The 17,795-nt window shown below is 36.4% G+C and overlaps 1 protein-coding gene across 1 annotated transcript; it reads right to left on the bottom strand.

The window, feature by feature from the left end:
- Positions 1-40: 40 nt before the first annotated feature.
- Positions 41-17,373, bottom strand: LOC105334116 (uncharacterized). The gene is made up of 10 exons (XM_011437449.4): positions 16,732-17,373; positions 13,498-13,731; positions 12,256-12,374; positions 12,035-12,123; positions 8,646-8,957; positions 7,800-8,135; positions 5,629-5,705; positions 5,370-5,474; positions 3,047-3,166; positions 41-2,815 (listed from the first exon to the last, which is right to left on the bottom strand). Exons 1-10 carry the CDS (start codon positions 16,918-16,920, stop codon positions 2,732-2,734), a joined length of 1,665 nt encoding a protein of 554 aa, XP_011435751.3. The 5' UTR covers positions 16,921-17,373; the 3' UTR covers positions 41-2,731.
- Positions 17,374-17,795: the final 422 nt, after the last annotated feature.

Here is a 17,795-nt window from a genome sequence, read left to right as displayed (position 1 = left end):
AATCAAATAAATAGTGCTTTTTTCTGGGGGGGGGGGGGGGGGGGGGGGGGATGTTACAATTGAATTTGACATCCCTCGAAAAGCATTGTCATCCACCGGTTCGTGTCGGTTGACAATGGGTTTTCTCGGGGTGTCAATTGCAGGAAGTCTTCTAACATTCCGAATCCTTGATTTACGTTTAAACCATTGCTTGTTATTTGTTGTCTGATTACGGGAGCTCATTTCAACTATTACATAAAACATTCTAAAACCGAAGGTTGCCAAAATATCCAAAATGTCATTTCTGGATTACAAACAAACTATAGGACCATTGTGTAAGTGAAACAAACGAATACATGTAGTTTTAATTGTCTCCTTTGTTCTTTGTTGGGTTTGAGTTGTCAAACCGGACCCTGTTTATTTTGTATTCTTCAAATCTTACAGTTAAAACTTGGATTTAGCAAATTGGAAGACCTGTTTCAGAAATGAAAAGTTCTCCACTACTCTATATTATTATGGTGTCACTTAAGCAAGTTCTGTATCTCCATACATATTGTGATACCAGTAGTCTTGTATAACAACAGTTATTCAGTTTATTTTGATTTGACCTTGGGTTGTTTTAATCCTCTGTTTGGTAAATGCCAGTATATATACCCAATCAGAGTAAATATTGTACAGATGTACCGTAAAACCCCGTGATTATTGTAATTGATGACTCCATGATGATCACATGGATCATTTAAGCTTTATTGTTTTTTTATTCGTTTATTGCTAATAAACAATTTTTGACATGGGAAGCGTTGTTATTTATTATAGACAATCGTTCTTACTAGACAGTTCTAAATTGACGTAATGTCCACGTTCGGCACAAAATGGTTTGGTTCCTATTGCTGAGTTTTAAAAATGCGTGTCGTATGTTAAGGCTTCGCCATATCCCCTTGTCTTTACATTGACAATTGTCTTTGTCAATTTTGAAGCCTATAACCCAAGACTTTCATAAAAGATTAGCGACATAAAATTGGCGTGTCTTATAGCATAACCGAGACACGTTATATTGTCTGCATCGCGTAGTAATACATAGCATGTGCTACATGAAAAAAATAGCGTAAATTGTAAATATTGGAAATAATATAAGTAATAAGAATTCATTCTTTGAATATTATGAGGTGGTAGTTTTGTTCGGGGCGTGGTCAAATCTATCATAAAGCCTTTCGGGCTTTATTGGATTTGACCACGCCCGACCGAAATTATTACCTCATAATACTAAAAGAATGGTTTCTTATTCTTTAAATTAAATAAAATGATTTTCTACTGTTGCCTATGTACGTCATTTCCATACGACTTCGATCATGAAAGAGCCAGAGAAGTTGCGAATGGTTCCGGTCGGATATCCTTAATTATGCTGCAACACAGCAGAAATATAAAACATCTTTATCGCCCCTATATCATAAAGACAAAGATAATTTATTTCCAATTTTGGGTCCAGAGGACATACAAGTTTACAATTATTAGAAAGAAATTCCTTAATGAGAGATTCCAAATACTTAATACTCCATACACATAAATATAAAAAAAAAAAAAAACCTTGCAGTACTGTAGTAAGGTATTATATTCGGACCATTATCAAGGCAGTAGATAAATAGATAAGATCATCAATATAAGTCACTTCTTTAATACAATAAATTGTACACAATATATAATTTATCCAAGCTAATTTATTGATGAAAGTGGATCTGGAAAGGACTCTGTATTCAGTGCCCCGTCAGGTTTTGCTAAAAATATAACAGTTTTGCGTAAAACTATTCTCAATGACCTACAAATATAGTTTTGATTATAGTTGTCAGCTATCTCGCCATATCTCTTACATATATATCATTATTGTGCTAGGAAATAAGCGAGCTTGTTTATGCATGACATATGGTCAGAGCTTTAGAGGAAATGGTAGCAAACAAAGCTTAAAATAAAGAGAAAATATAAGGTCGTCCTTTCGACTTCAGACTGAGGGTAATGGTGCAGGGAAAAAGTTAATTCATCTTTGTGGGACTACAATCGCCCACTTCAGCTGTCCCATCAACGAAGGACAGGAAACTGTTGATGCTGAAAACCAAATTCTAGTGGACGTTATAGGTGTTGCAATTTTGGAGTGCAATGCCTCTATACCTACTCGTATTAAAGTGTTTTGGCGTAAATTAACAGTTCCCGAAAGTTGTCGAAAATTAATAACAGGCCTGTAAAGTCATGCGCGGATCTTTGGGGGGGGGGGGGGGGGGTCGGGGGGCCTGGAAAATAGTAATTAATTTATGTAGTAAAATTATCGCAAATATGCCTTATCCTTCGGACCCCCGTGGAAAAATTTTCTGCATCCGCGCATGAAAATATTTCTAATTGTACGTGAACATGATTGTTTACCCTTTTCTAGCGAAACATAGCATAATAGTTAGTTTGTCAATTATTATCAGTTATTTTAGGTATTGGTTGAATCTTTACTAGTATTTGAGTTTAGATCTACTACCAGTATCCTGATCCTACAAAGTCAAAAACACGTGTACCAGTCGGAGCCTACATAAGCCTGAGTTATACAAACACACGTGCAAGCTGGTAAGAATGTCTACAGTCTAATATCACAACATTTTGGGAATAATATCAAGTAAATGTTACATTTCATCACTGCTTCATACATAGCTCTGGCCACACACGGGATCTCCTCTTTAGGATTATTTCTCTTCACTGAAGTCTCCCCGGGGAGCATTCATTATTTGTATATACACGTCAGCTGCGTTTTACTACCACAGTCCAGAGATGCACAAGCAAAATTACGGATAAAAGGATTTCGGATCTATAAAACAAATGAAGAAGACTATTTCAGCATAAGTTATAAAATTCCCAATTTTTTAAACCAATATTAATTAGTAGGCCCATATATTCATCAATCTTTTTTCGACATGCAAAATAGTTCAACTAATATTACACTGCAGGGGCATAAATATTGTGTTAATCATGTCTCTGTTAAGCATTCTCTTTAATATTCACACTAAACGTAGATTAGTCGATATGTAACATGACTTACAATGCTGTTATGGTTACATTTTTCTCGGTCGTCAGGAGTACGACAACCGACATTTTGTCTCTGATTTACGTCACTTCCTTCCGCTCCCCAGTCGTAAATGATATTGTACACCCGGCTAGTCTGTTAGAAAATTAAACCTTTCTTTAATGAGAGTTGAGTCGTAAACAATTGCCACACACCATTACTTTTGTTCTCAGTATAGATTCTTTTAGGTCATAAATTTAATCTACGAGCAATAGATAAAATAAGTAATAAGCATATTAAGGGACTTGGACACGATTTGAGCTCAAAATTTAAAATTTTATTTTTCCAGTTTTAATGTTTAGAATGGTTAATATGAGTACTATTAATGCTTGATCAAAATTTGAAAGTCAAATTTTGAGTTATAAGCAAGATACAGAGTTTGAAAATCTTTGTTTTGTAATCAAAGCTCGAGCTTTGTTATGATTGACATAAGTGTTTTATTGGTACAAGTCTCAATTAAATGTTGCTTTTTCTGTTTATCATATTATCTATAAACACATTGAATCAGTTTACCTTTTTTGCAACGAGTCATATGGTCAAAGAAATGGTAATTCCATACTTTACAATATTTGTAAACAAATATAAGACTCGAGCTTTGTTAACATTACAATGATTTCTTACCTCTCTATCTCTCTTAAAACTTGACTTCTAACGTTCACATTTTGGTCAATCATTCAAAATGAGCTAGATACCCATTTAAAAAAAAAGGAAAAAAAGGAAATTTTTGATCTAAAATCGTGTCCAAGTCCCTTTAATTTAGAAGGTCGATTTAAAGCTTTGCGAAAAAGTCTATATTTTTAACAATATACATGTATGATATACAATAAGTCTAGTTAATTTTCGAAGTTTCAAGAAAATCTACCATCTGGTCCTCTTTATAAGTCATCTTAAAATGCATGTACATTTACATAGTAATTTATAGGAAGTTGCCATTTTCCACATTACAAAGCAGATTTTCAAAAAATACAATAGCGTTTTCATTAAATTTTAATATATTATGATTAGCAATATGATTTTCTGCCTTTATATTATATAACAAATAATAAATTCTATCATATGTTAATTTGCGGGGGGTAATATCAAAATATCAAAACGAACTAAATTTCATATTTAGAGTATTACAAGTGCAGATTGGTACCATAGATTCTTCAGAAAAAAAATTCTTTAAAAAAAAAAAACAATGACAACCCTCACCTACCGAATAACGGAAAATCAATTGGAAAAAAATAGATTTTTCTTATTAAAATCTAAATATTTTATCCTTATTTTGTTTTACTGTGTTTAATTTCATAAATGGTATCGAAACAATTTCTTAAAAAGCATAAATACTTACTAGATAATATTAAGTTGTAGCCTCGAAATTTTTTTTGGATGTTTTCATTGTGCAGTGAAAATATATTTCACATTATTGAAATAATTTCTTAGTGTTGACATGAAAAGTTGAATAACATAACAATTCTAAAGATCTCCAACATTAACTAACAGATTTTTATTCCATGTCATTACTCTGACAAAAATGTACCAAACAGTGTCTAGTGTGGTGTGTCCCCTACTAACCCTGTCTAGTGTGTGACCTACTGACCCTGTCTAGTGTGTGACCAAATGACCCTGTCTAGTGTGTGACCAAATGACCCTGTCTAATGTGTGACCTAATAATCCTGTCTAGTGTGGTGTGTCTCCTACTGTCCCTGTCTAGTGTGCGACCTACTGACCCAGTCTAGTGTGTGACATACTGACCCTGTCTAGTTTGTGACCTACAGGCTACTAATCCTGTCTAGTGTGTGACATACTGACTCTGTCTAGTGTGGTGTGTCTCCTGATGACCCTGTCTAGTGTGTGACCTACTGACCCTGTCTAGTGTGTGACATACTGACCCTGTCTAGTGTGTGACATACTGACCCTGTCTAGTGTGTGACCTACTAATCCTGTCAGTGTGTGACCTAATGACCCTGTCTAGTGTGTTGTGTCTCTTACTGACCCTGTCTAGTGTGCAACCTACTGACCTGCCTAGTGTGTTACATACTGACCCTGTCTAGTGTGTGACCTACTAATCCTGTCTAGTGTGTAATCTACATGTAATGACTCTATTGACCCTGTCTAGTGTGTGACCTACTGACCCTACTGACCATGTCTAGTGGAGGATCTACTCACCCTGTCTAAAGTGTGACCTACTGACCCTGTCTAAAGTGTGACCTACTGACCCTGATTAGTGTGCGATTAACTGACCCTGTCTAAAGTGTGACCTACTGACCCTGATTAGTGTGTGATCAACTGATCGTCTAAAGTGTGATTTACTGACCCTGTCTACTTTGCCGAAATTGGTGAAAGTGTCGATTGGACCGGGGTACTCGATCTCACAGCGGATAACATAGCGGGCCCAGCGCTCCAGGTGATTGCTCCAGCTCTGTAAAGAACACCAAGCCAAGCATAAGTCAGAACACAAATATCAGAGAGTACAAAGAACCAGTAGAACAGCGGAAGCAGTCGAACTATGAACTGTACTGCTATAAAAAGGAAAAGGAAGAAATTCAGTTTACATCGCTCATCCCTGTTCTTACCAGCTCTGCCAACTGTGTCCCCCGTAGAGTGTTGTGTACCTGAGTCAGTTGAAACTTGTCCGTGGAGCCCATAGGACCTGCACAATAAATAGAGACGAAGGTACCACATAAATGAGTGAGAGACTCGGGTTTTTTTCATTTGCACCGATACAATAAGCATTTATATATCACGCATAAATTTTATTTTGAAGAACAGAAAATGAACAATGTTTCCTTTGTAAACCAAACTTCAGGCGCTAGGAATATTCGTCAATTTTTTTTCTTTTGATATACTTTTTGGGCATCTTTGCTGTGTGGTTCCGTTGCCTTGAGTTAAAATTGGAAGTAATTGCTTTGCATGAATAAAAATTTCAATACATTAATGACGGGTATTTAGAATTTGCGATTAAATTTATTCATCATAACAATCATCCCAGAAAGCCAAGGATTTAAGATCCGCTCCTTTAGATCCTTTACAGAGAAAAGACCCTTGCAATTGGCTAGCGAAGACACATGCAAGATTGGTCTATAATCTCAAAAACATTAAATGGAATACGATTTTCCGTAGTAATCAATTTACGGTTGGAAAAGCAAACAAAATTAGACAATTACTCATTAATATTTTAAATGCAGCTACATTTATAAATATTTGATGGTTCCCTTGTAAATATTCATATGTTATAGATTCCCTACCACTGTTTTACCAAGATTTGAAAATTTTAACGAATACACTTAGAAATCTATTCTTTGTACCTTTTATTCATTTCATCAATTTGTATCAGTGGGTTAAGAAAGATAGTGACTATAGCATTGATTGTAACCCAGAGTTGTAACCCAGAGCGACTCTCAGTTATTCGGCTTCTAACATTTGGCCAACTCTTTGAATTTTTCTCGTTTTCTTGCAATTGAATATTTATCTTTCTCACGCGAACAATTACTATGCGAAACTCTGCATAGGTTTTGGAGGCATAAAACAAAGATGATGATAATAAATTAAAACAACAAAAATGCAAGCGAAAGCATTCACACGATTGAATAGATTTCCCTCCCAAAAGCATTCGTTTATTAAGTGTGAAGCAACCAATCGGTATAGTGCATGAATTATTCATGGTAACGAGAATACTTCAACGAGTTGTTCAATCATCACTAAGAACGCACAAGACTGACAGCAGCACAGGATGAAGCTCTGCCATTCAGTCAACTGAACGATAATTGAATGGTCTGGAAAGGTGACTGAATGACACAGATAAGCCATTCAGTTACCTTTCAATTGACTGAATGGCAGAGATTCATTCTGTGCAGGTTGTCGACGATGGGACTATGCTGACTGAAATCCCAAAACCAAATTTCTACACAGTTCAAGAATTTACAAGATATATTTTAATTTCTTATGTAGTATTCATAAAAAATTCATAAGTATCATTATTATACATAAGAAAGTAGCATTATAACAATATATGATACATTAATTACACATACATGTACATGTGTATTAGATACGCGTGATTTGTTACATTGTGTTATGGAAGCCAATGTTGCAGAGTATACACCAACACCAGAATACCTCTACTAACTCTGATTAGCATTCTGAAAATTTAGTGTACAATTATAATATTGCATCTTAATATACATTGCTTATCTCCATCAAGCTGTATATCTTTTGTTATTATATATGTCCATGTGACAAAAAAAAAGGTTCAATTTAAGTCAATTTTAAATTTAAACGACATATTCATTAAAAAAAATCTTAGCTATAAATATTTTTATAAATTAAAAACTAAAAAAAACCAATTAAAAATGATGCAACGGCAATTTCTACATAACTTTGGCAGACCCTTTCAGTTCGTGTGGAATCCGCATTAATTATATAGCTAGAGCAGGACTGCTGAATAAAGTAAGGCATCTAACAAACAAGCCGTCTTGCAATGGCATTAACACCCATTAACAATTGTTCAAAAGTGCATAGTTTATTTTTAATGATGTAAATGACAATGTATTCTCGTTTGCATTCAATGAAGACTGTAGCGATGCATAAAAACAAGTACAGCATTTGTTCATACTTGCTATGTATCAATTTAAGCCTCTTATAGATGTCAGACCTCAAACGATGGGTATATAGCTAGCTACTGACCCAGCAGATGTTCATGCTGCAATAGATTAAACAGCCAGAAAGAAAGCACCCGCCGACTTACTTTCTAGTCTCTGTGGACCCTGTTGTTGGGAACGTTCACGCTGTCTTTCCCGCCGCCGTCGCTCCTCTTCCCTTCGTCTGATCTCCTCCTCTCTCTGACGTCGCTGCTCCTCTCTCTGACGTAGCTCCTCATTCCTCCGTCGCTGCTCCTCCAGAATGCGTCGCTGGTACTCAGCCTCACTACGCGTCTCTCCCGCCCGCTGACGCAGTTGCTGGGCCTCCCACTGACGCCTCTGTCTTTCCCGCCGAAGTCTTTCTTGCTCCTCGCGCCTGCGCTGTTCCTCTCGCTGCCTCTGAAGCCGATGATAGCGGCTATCCCTGTCCGACTGCCGTTTGACTGTTTGATATGTTACATGAGGGGCACTTAACAAAATTCCTTACACTTATATCGCTTTAACTCAACATACCTTAGAGTTTACCATCTCTATTATCAGTGCTCTCTTAATTTTCTTTTCAAATTGCAGAAATATATTTTGAAATAAGTTATGTAACGGTCATCCAAATAATAAATCAATAACAAAATAAGGACAGAGATGGAATAATGAGGTACTTTGTTTTACAGCTTGAAATTAGACTTATATGTTAGAAGGTTGATTAGAGTAATGCATGGTTGGTTATCGTTCTTCTATATTTATTCTATATTTGTTAATTGACTTAGTTTTCACACCGACCACTTCGTTTAGAGAAACATATTAAGTAAATTACCGACGAACCTCACTCTCTCCACAGCTACACCCCGTATGTTAGGACAATGTGTCTTGCTTTGAGAGTCTGTTCCATCGACGCCATATTTAGACGTTAGAGGCATAAAGCTTGTATGAGACAACTACATGACACACCACATTACCTCTAGCCCCCTGGGCGGGGACTCCCCGGACGGCCCCTCTCCCCTGGGATTCCCGGTCATTGAGGCGCGTCGGTCGCTGACTGTGGAGCCTTGTTCTGGGGGGTCTGTAGATGTAACTCGGTCCCCGCCCGGTCTGGGCCAGGTATTTGGGGATCGTCCTGATACGGATGTTGCCCTCGGCGTCTAGATAGCGGTGGCCTTGGATCAGACTACCTTTGATGGGCGTGACATCCTTTGCCCCGGGTAATGACACGACCCTGTTCTTGTCTGGTGATGGGTATTTCTTTTTATTCGAGAAACGCTTACCAAGGGCTAAAATAAACGGTATTAATGAAAATAAAACTGTATTAATTTTTCAACATTACCATCTGTAGAGTAATAAAACTTGCCCTTTATTGATAAATTAATATACATTAATTAAAATGGAAATTTTTTTCATAAGATTGTAATAGGTGTAAATAAATATGAATACATGTGTAGGAATTAACCTTTGTTCGTAAATCCTTTAGGTGATTTCTAGTGAGTTAACCCATTGTTGTATGGAGTGAACTTAGATACTGCTGGGAATTGGTTAAGACGTTATACACTTAAAGATTGCCAATCTAGGATATACTTGACAGGTGTCATTGTGTACAGGAGAAGTAAGATACACCCTTTTATACAATCCCTTTGTCAGTTTGACAGTTGGGGTCTTGTCTGTCCTCTTATCACAGCGCCCCCTGACGGGGATACCTGTCATACTTGCCAACTGACCCGATTTCGTCGGGTCACACCCGATTTTTCAACCCTTCTCCCGATTATTTTTTATGACCCGGCGGGTCATGCTTTTCACCCGATTTTTGTCGAACAACCCGAAAATCTCCCGATTTCCGGATTTGGTTCGTAAATTACGTTGCGCGTCTGACTTCCAGTTATGAACCCAAGCTGAGTTTGGAATTACGTAACGCGTAAACAATGCCGATGGTTATAACAGACACATTAAGTGTAATTATTATCGTGAGTTGTTTTGACTAAGCGAATGTTTAAATCGGTAAGTGTAATGGCTTCCAATAAGAAAAGGTCTTCATCGGGACCAGCGGAATCAAAACCAACCACAGGGGCTCGTCACGAAGTTTTTTCAACCTTTCATATATACCACCTCTATACTATAAAATACACAAGGGAGGAATCAAAACTCGAAAAAATCGCTACCTCCCGATTTCGGTCGCCTCGTATTAATTCTTCTCGGACGTTAAACCCTGCACTCTAGGTATCATTAGATCGGGAAAGGACCATAGTTTTTAGGAATACATGCAAAATCTAAACATCGGCAACAATTTTAGAAGTTTTCACGCATTTTCTTCCAGTTTACTCTCCGGTGACACTTTCTTCGATCAGATGTTGCGCACCAAATTTATTCATGCGCTCTCATTGGTTAATTTTGTTGATCAAGATAAATCGTACGTTGACTCGTATTTTAGAGGGATATTCAAATGATGAGTGAAGAAGTTCTTATTACGTGGTGAGTATATGTATTAATTTTCATAACTATGTAGAAATATTTTAACCATACCTCGGACATTCGGTAGGACGTGACTATGTATTTCTTGCATCAAAGCAAGTTTGAATATCGTTTGAAAATCCCATCTGCAATACAAGTCCTCGTACGAGTTACCTTGAGCAACATTGAATTGACCAATGAGAGCGCGACATCTGATCGAAGAAAGTGTCACCGGAGAATAAACTGGAAGAAAATGCGTGAAAACTTCTTAAATTGTTGCCGATGTTTAGATTAAAAACTATGGTCCTTTCCCGATCTAATGATACCTAGAGTGCAGGGTTTAACGTCCGAGAAGAATTAATACGAGGCGACCGAAATCGGGAGGTAGCGATTTTTTCGAGTTTTGATTCCTCCCTTGTGTATTTTATAGTATAGAGGTGGTATATATAAAAGGTTGAAAAAACTTCGTGACGAGCCCCTGTGAACCAACAAAAAGAAAACGATATTTTTGTACCTTTCAACATATCTGGGAAAATGAAACAAAGTAATCGAGTACAAAACGAGGCTTTTGTGTTCTATGTAACGCACATTTGAAGATTGGATTTTGTGCCCAAAATGATCTGACTAAACATTCAAAAACGCTAAGTCATGTATAGAATGCTTTTTAATACACAAACTGACAAAAGTCTTCCAAGTCACTTACAACTTTCATGCCATCATTTACAGAGTTCAAAGCAAGGTTAATGAAGCAGAAACTCTTATTGCATTTTTTTTTTAGCTAAACACAACCTACCATTTTCTGTGTCAGATCACTTTACAAAAATCAAAATCAGCAACTAGCTGTTAGTTAAAATGCTTCTTTGCAATACAGTATTACACATAAGTTTTAACACCATATTTCTATTGTATATACCTATGAAATGCATGGTAAATATGTCGTGAATGTCGAAGTTGCGCGCTATGACCAGATTTTTTACTTTCCATATCTGGTCATGACCAGATTTTCACATGTTGGAGGTTGGCAAGTATGATACCTGTGTGATCCTGGACAGATAAACCACTTAGTCTGATATTCTCTGTTGATACTAGTGGACTGTGAGCAAATAAGGGGGATGGGGCGGGGGGGGGGGGGGGGGGTCGACAGTCAACACACTTAGTTGAATAGAAGTGGCATATGACCCTACAGCTACATGTAGCATAAGAGAGACTAAAAATGCATGTTTTTGTAAATTGCCAAATTTACGCTTTTTGGAAAATGAATGATGTGGTTGAAATGTTGAAGTGTAATTGAAAGCAAGAGAAACGTCGCACGTATATGAATTTTAAAGTGATCTGACGAATTTTTAGTGAGAAAAACAAAATCACAATAACTAAAGTAATGGTGATTACTAACTGCCGTAGATCTATATGCCAAACATCTAATTTCTAAAATTCTGCAATGGTTCAATGAGTATAGGGATATAACTATTGGTTAAATAAAAGAGTATCAATATTAAAATGAAATGTATTGGCTAACAGCATTCCCACGAATAACAAATTTAGCAAATAATATTACGGCAGCAAAAAGTGTACTTCAATTTTAATATGTTTACGTCACGCACGCCCCCCACGCCTCGTGTGTTTATGCACCTCATGCACACATGGTTTATATTTTTGTGTATAACCTAACAATATTCATCGAATATTTCTTTCCTTTGAAGAGACCGATTCTGCTAGTGTAAATTGGTAAAACTATTGTTTTTATGAGACTTACATGTAGTTTCTAAGAAAAAAAATATGTGAAACTCAAATAATAAAAAAATATTTTAAAATCAATTTAAGCTCCAGCTACTAAGATTTAATTCTTTTATCTTTTAAAGTAATATCTTATTTACTCAACAAGTTGATCAAATATTAAGTGTTTCCTTACAAGAACATAAACCTCGCCGACATCCTGAATACACTGGGCATCTGGAACACTTCCGGCCTTTAGAAAATGGCGGTTTTGCCATGTCTGTTCTGCAAAACGAAAAATATTCTTATCATTTAATGATTTATCCTCATACTTGACCAGTCATTTATTTTTTAAACAATTAAATTTTTTTTTTATTTCATCTGCACCGCGTTTACTTATGAAGACGGAAGACTTACGCCGGCGAAAATAAACAGGTTACAAAATACATATTAGCTTCCTCATCCTGTCTCTGTCTGCGCATGTGTGAACACCGAGTAAGGGAACATGCTGCATTCTCTGCGCTTGCAGTAATCATCTTTAAAATTAAGATATCATTATGTGTTGGTTTTCTAAATCACAGAATGTAAATCGTAACAAATTTAAGTCATACAGCTATATATGAACATTTCAAACGTAAATCGTAAATACGATTATACAATAATGAATGTGTTTACTCATATATTTGCTTGAATTTACATGTAAACACTTAGAATGGTATATTTTTAGTTACTGAATTGATATTTGAAAATATTTGTATATATTTTTGCATGAACAAGATGTTTTCTGTTTTAATTAAGTCGTTAATTGGTGAGATATGAAGTTTGATTTTACGCATCATTCTTTATTTTCTCCCTCATATATCTGAATTTAAATTCACATCAACGAAAGATATTCGGGAACTTAAAAAATCAAAATGGTATTTTCACCACAATATAATTTGTGTGAGATTTTTTTTTTTATGAAATTCGTAAGATTTAATGTTGCATGGGTATACACATAGTAATGCAATGCTCCCTCACCATGGCGCACGATTTGTGTATACATAGTAAAGAAAATTAGTTGTCAAAGCTTTTACAGAACTGAATGACACTGCCTCCCGCAAATCATCAGATGATAAACCTCTCTGATCTAATCTAACGATAATGAATTTATGAATGAGAGGGCGATCCCGGTGTCATGGACGTTTGACGTGGTATCGCCCACTTTTGTGGCTGTAAGCGTGTTGATGACACCGATACAAATGTTCGGAATGCAGATGTAACTTGATCCTGTTGCGATATAATCAGACAGGTATAGACAGCAAAAGAATCACAGGAGCTCAGCTTTACAGAATTGGACACCCTCTTTTCATAACATATTAAGAAAGAAATATATTTGTGTATATTGAAGGATTCATTTAAGACACCGTATAACAACATTTAACTTTAAAAAATGTCTCTTATAAAGAAAATAATTACATAAATTTATTCTCAGACTCGGGACTTAAAATTTTTCGTCTGTCAGTTTTTTATGATAAATGTTAAATGTATATTATTGTCTGGGACCTGTGCATTTGCAATTCAAAAATGTGTGCATATCTGCAGGTGCTGATGTCGGCCAGGTAGTTAAGTTGGCATTTGTATGATAAAGAACGTAGCCTAGTCATGCTGGGACCCTACCTTGATATATTCACATGTATTCCTCTCCTCACAAGACTTCCAGCCAAAGCGGGTAAAGTTTGATTTCTGTGAGGCCCAAAACCGAATAGCGTTCATGATTATCTCCCCTGGTCGAGCTGTGGGGTCAAACAGCTGTTTGTAGAGGGCGCTGGGATACTCAGTGTCCGGATGTTTGGAGAAATCACATGATCTGCCCAACCTCCGGGCCTCTTTAGCAATCGACAGATCCCAAGTCTGAACGTAACAAAATTAGTTTTAGTTCTTTAAAAATGTTGATCAATAAAAATAAGTAAACTAAAATCGCTTGTCTTCTAATTTGGCCCCAAGTTTGCCTGCAAGTTATAGGACGTGATATAAAACAAACTTTCATAAAATCATGTATATCTATCGTTATAGACGTAGTTATGGCTGTATACGTTTACATTTAGACTTGCTGAAGATGTAAGCATGTCAGTTTCGCTACGATCGCTTAATCGGATATACACAGTCACAGTGTTAGTTGAATCAATATTTGACATTTTTAACTTCTCGAGACCGAAGTGTAGGTATATGGAAAGTTTTAGAGGATTAATTATAGTTTGTTTTGTTAATTTGTGTTGTTCTCCGATGACCCCATGGTATCTGACAGCTGCTACTGTTTTTGTAGGGCAACAAAGTAGATTCGGAATATGAATGGGTAAAGGCACAGGACAAGACGATAGATGCACCGTTATCTTTATTTAATTACCGCTGTCTATTTGAAGGAACTACCTTTCATCTTAGTAAACAAACCTTCACAGCGACAAACTAGTACAGACTTATTTCTATGGAAAACGGCCCTCACTTTAGGCAAGAGAGGCTTTGTATGGGTGAAGAAAAAGGAATTTACTGTCGCCTTTTTACCCCGCCATAGTGATGATAGAGCGTCCTTTGACCTGGTACAGATACATCCCAGATGTGGCCCCGTAAGGTCATCGAACAAAACGCATTGACACAGAAACCCACACAAAAGAATGACTTATTACTATGTTGATTATTTATGTATAAACTACAATAATGCTAAACTGGCCTGTTGTTTGCATTTTACATTACTTAAAATACATTAAGATTCTCTTATATGAATATCCATTTTTTGGATTTGACTTGACCACAAAATGCTGTGGCGCCTTAAAAAGGGTACATAGCGGTATTGGATATTTCAATGCACTGGATCTTAAATTTCTGCTGTCGCTATAACTCTGTGTACATGTACATCAAAGATTTGTGTTAGTACACACGCAACTTCGCCACATATGATTCACATATGTGAATCATATGTGGATCATATGATTTGTTCCATATGAGATCATAAAAAAGGGCATCATATGTGAATCATGTGACAAATCATGTGATCCACATATGATTCACATATGAAGGGCAATACATATGAGAATCATATGTGGCGAAATTGCCTATGTACAAGATTTAGGTATGTGCTTCGTAATCTTTTACATGCATACAATCATAACTGTGTAAAACAGGGACCACAGAGCTTCCAAACAAATATACGAACACAGCGCACATGGTTTTTTCATACAGTGACATACAGGATCTTGTAGGAAAGCTAGTAACTGTGCGCTACAATAGCGCTGTAACAAAGACCGATCTCTGTCTAACCCCAGCAGCTACTCAAAAACAGGTGTCCCTCTTGTGTAATTATGCTATTTTAGTCTCTAAGATTCTGTCCAAATAAAACATTTGGTAAACATATAGAGGATGATTAATTACCAAAAAATTTCAGATTGAAGACGTTGATCAATGCCAATTGATTAATTAACAAATGATTTCATTTATAATTGGCAATGACTTTTTTTATTTACATGTACATATAAATAAAGAAGAGTTGTGGTGCATGTGTTAATATTCACAAGATTAACACTATGAGTAAAGGCGATCAATATGACCAAATCATATAAAGTTTGAGTCAAGTGCAGTGAAACAACTTTTTGTCATCTCATTCACTAGTTTAAATAATTTAAGTTTTATTTACTTTAATTATGCGAAGTTTCTCGTCATCTTATTCACTACTTTAGTTATGTGATATACGGACAAAAAGATTTCATCCCTTGAACTAACCAAAACACTGCATTCTAACATGTTCTAAAGTACGAATCTAATGAAATTTACATTTGTGCAAACACTGCATTTTAATGCGGTGCCAAAATCTTAATGACTCCGCCAGGTTTTTTGCCATTCTTGATTAATGTTCCCCTTTAACTTTTTCGTAAAAATCTAGTTCCTTCTGTAAGGAAATGGACCGGTAATGTTTACGACCTGAAACTTAATGAGAGCATAAAGCTCCGTTAAGATATATTCTAAGAAAAAATGAAATGAAATTTTAATTCTTTTTACAAGAAATATAAACTCAAATTACGATAATCTCAGTACATGCAATGGTAAATTGACTTGAAAAAAAATCTGCTAATTTTGTTCGACCTTCCTCAGGTTACCCAAATTGGGGCTCCTTTATTTTAACATCTTATCGCAAGCCTGTGAGTAACTATCGCAGGCAACTGTAAATTACAGGTGTATCAATAGCAAGGCATGTATTACTATCAACTGTATCAGAATTTGATTGCATTAACGTGTGATAAAAATACCCGCCTAACACCTGACATTGCTCTCCGATATTCATTCAATCACATTCATTTAATCTGGGAGATAATGGCCATCAAAAGCAAATTTAAACAATCTCCGACTACCCTGATTACAACAACATTCACAATGTTTCCATTCTATTTATTTGTAAAGTGAAACATTGCCCTTATTATGGGTCCTTAAAAAAGACTGCATAGCCTGGTATTTCCACGCACCCCGTCATGTGCAAACAAAGCAGAAATTGCTGATCTGTGTGTAGACGACGCAGTTGACGAAAGATTACACGAGAAAACAAGAGACAGCGTTATTCCTGTGTTATTACAGTCAGACAACATGGATAAATCGAAGCTTGTTTATGTGACCGTTATCCCAAACAGAGAACCAAGGGCTATACAACGTCTGAGTGCTATTGGGGAAAACGACCAGGGCACTAAGGAAACTTCCTACAAGGCTCACATCCACGTAAATTTGTCTGGAAAATTGGGCTTATATTTGTCATTTTTTTATCAGAACATTAAGTGTGCATTCTTGAATACAAATACCTGTAGACAGCGCTAGCGTTGTTTGCTTTTAATTCATAAATTCGTAATATGATAATAAGTTTTTGGACTACCTTACCAATGCATTCATGTCCGCCGCGCCAATATCCCTTCTAAGGTCATTAAAATACTGCACGTTCATTTTCCTGTCTCTGTGGCCTAGGTGAACCGAAACTCCGGACTGGGATATTCCGACACATTCCCCGGGAGTCACTAATATCCCAATCACCAGGGAAACTGTCCATAAAATCATCTCACTGCCAGTCATCTCAATCTCCAAAAGTGCGTATCATTTATCCATAGGTGTACCACCTGTTTTCTGCGTATCCCGACACTTCTCCCTACCTATGGCCCAGGTGTCAGAAGTAAAGATGAAAACAAAAAATCCAGGTAGTCCGTATCAGGCCAAGTTAAATTGCCAATTGGCGCTACTTAATTTAAAATAAAAAGAATTAATCGTGCCCCGCTAGTAAGGCGAGCTTTACCTGAGTCAAGATATACAACCTGACACAACATCAAGGTAGTTTTTTGCCAGGGCTTGATATAGTATTGATAAATCCATTCAAATGTCCAGAAGGAAACTTGTAATGGGCGATCTTCCAAACCCGTTATTTTACTGTATAAGGTACTTCTGATTCTGTCATAATGCATTTAAATTTTTCTATCTAAATTTAAAAAGATAACTCCAGTATTCGTGGTTTGTCGATACTTCTTTGACATGCTCGACATGATTGGGGGTCAGCTGATCAGACGGGTGCACGTCAACAAGATGTTTGAACTCGGAGGTGTTGACAATTGCATAATAAAACATTTGTGTGATCAGCACAAAGCAAACGACAGAGAGGCTGATTGCAAGAGACGTGTAGACTTAGACAGAAGTAGATATTCAAGTTCAAAGACAATAACTGGGTAATTCTACCCGGTGTGTTCAACCAAAGACGGTGATGGGCAATACCAAGTAAAGCATCGCTATAGCGCTAGCTGTCTCACAATATCCTTTTTTTGGTAATCAGAAAGGTTTTGTTCTAGCGTAAAGTATAGGTGAATTCCAGAATCGATCATCTTTGTAAAATCAGTATAATAGGTATACTTGGGTAATACTATCGATTTTCAATCACAATTGAAAACTTCCTTTCTCTTACA

Source organism: Magallana gigas, chromosome 7 (assembly GCF_963853765.1).
Source record: "Magallana gigas chromosome 7, xbMagGiga1.1, whole genome shotgun sequence".
NCBI classification, from domain to species: domain Eukaryota; kingdom Metazoa; phylum Mollusca; class Bivalvia; order Ostreida; family Ostreidae; genus Magallana; species Magallana gigas.
The sequence above is the reverse complement of the archived record's forward strand: the minus strand, read 5'-3'. Positions and strand labels throughout refer to the sequence as shown.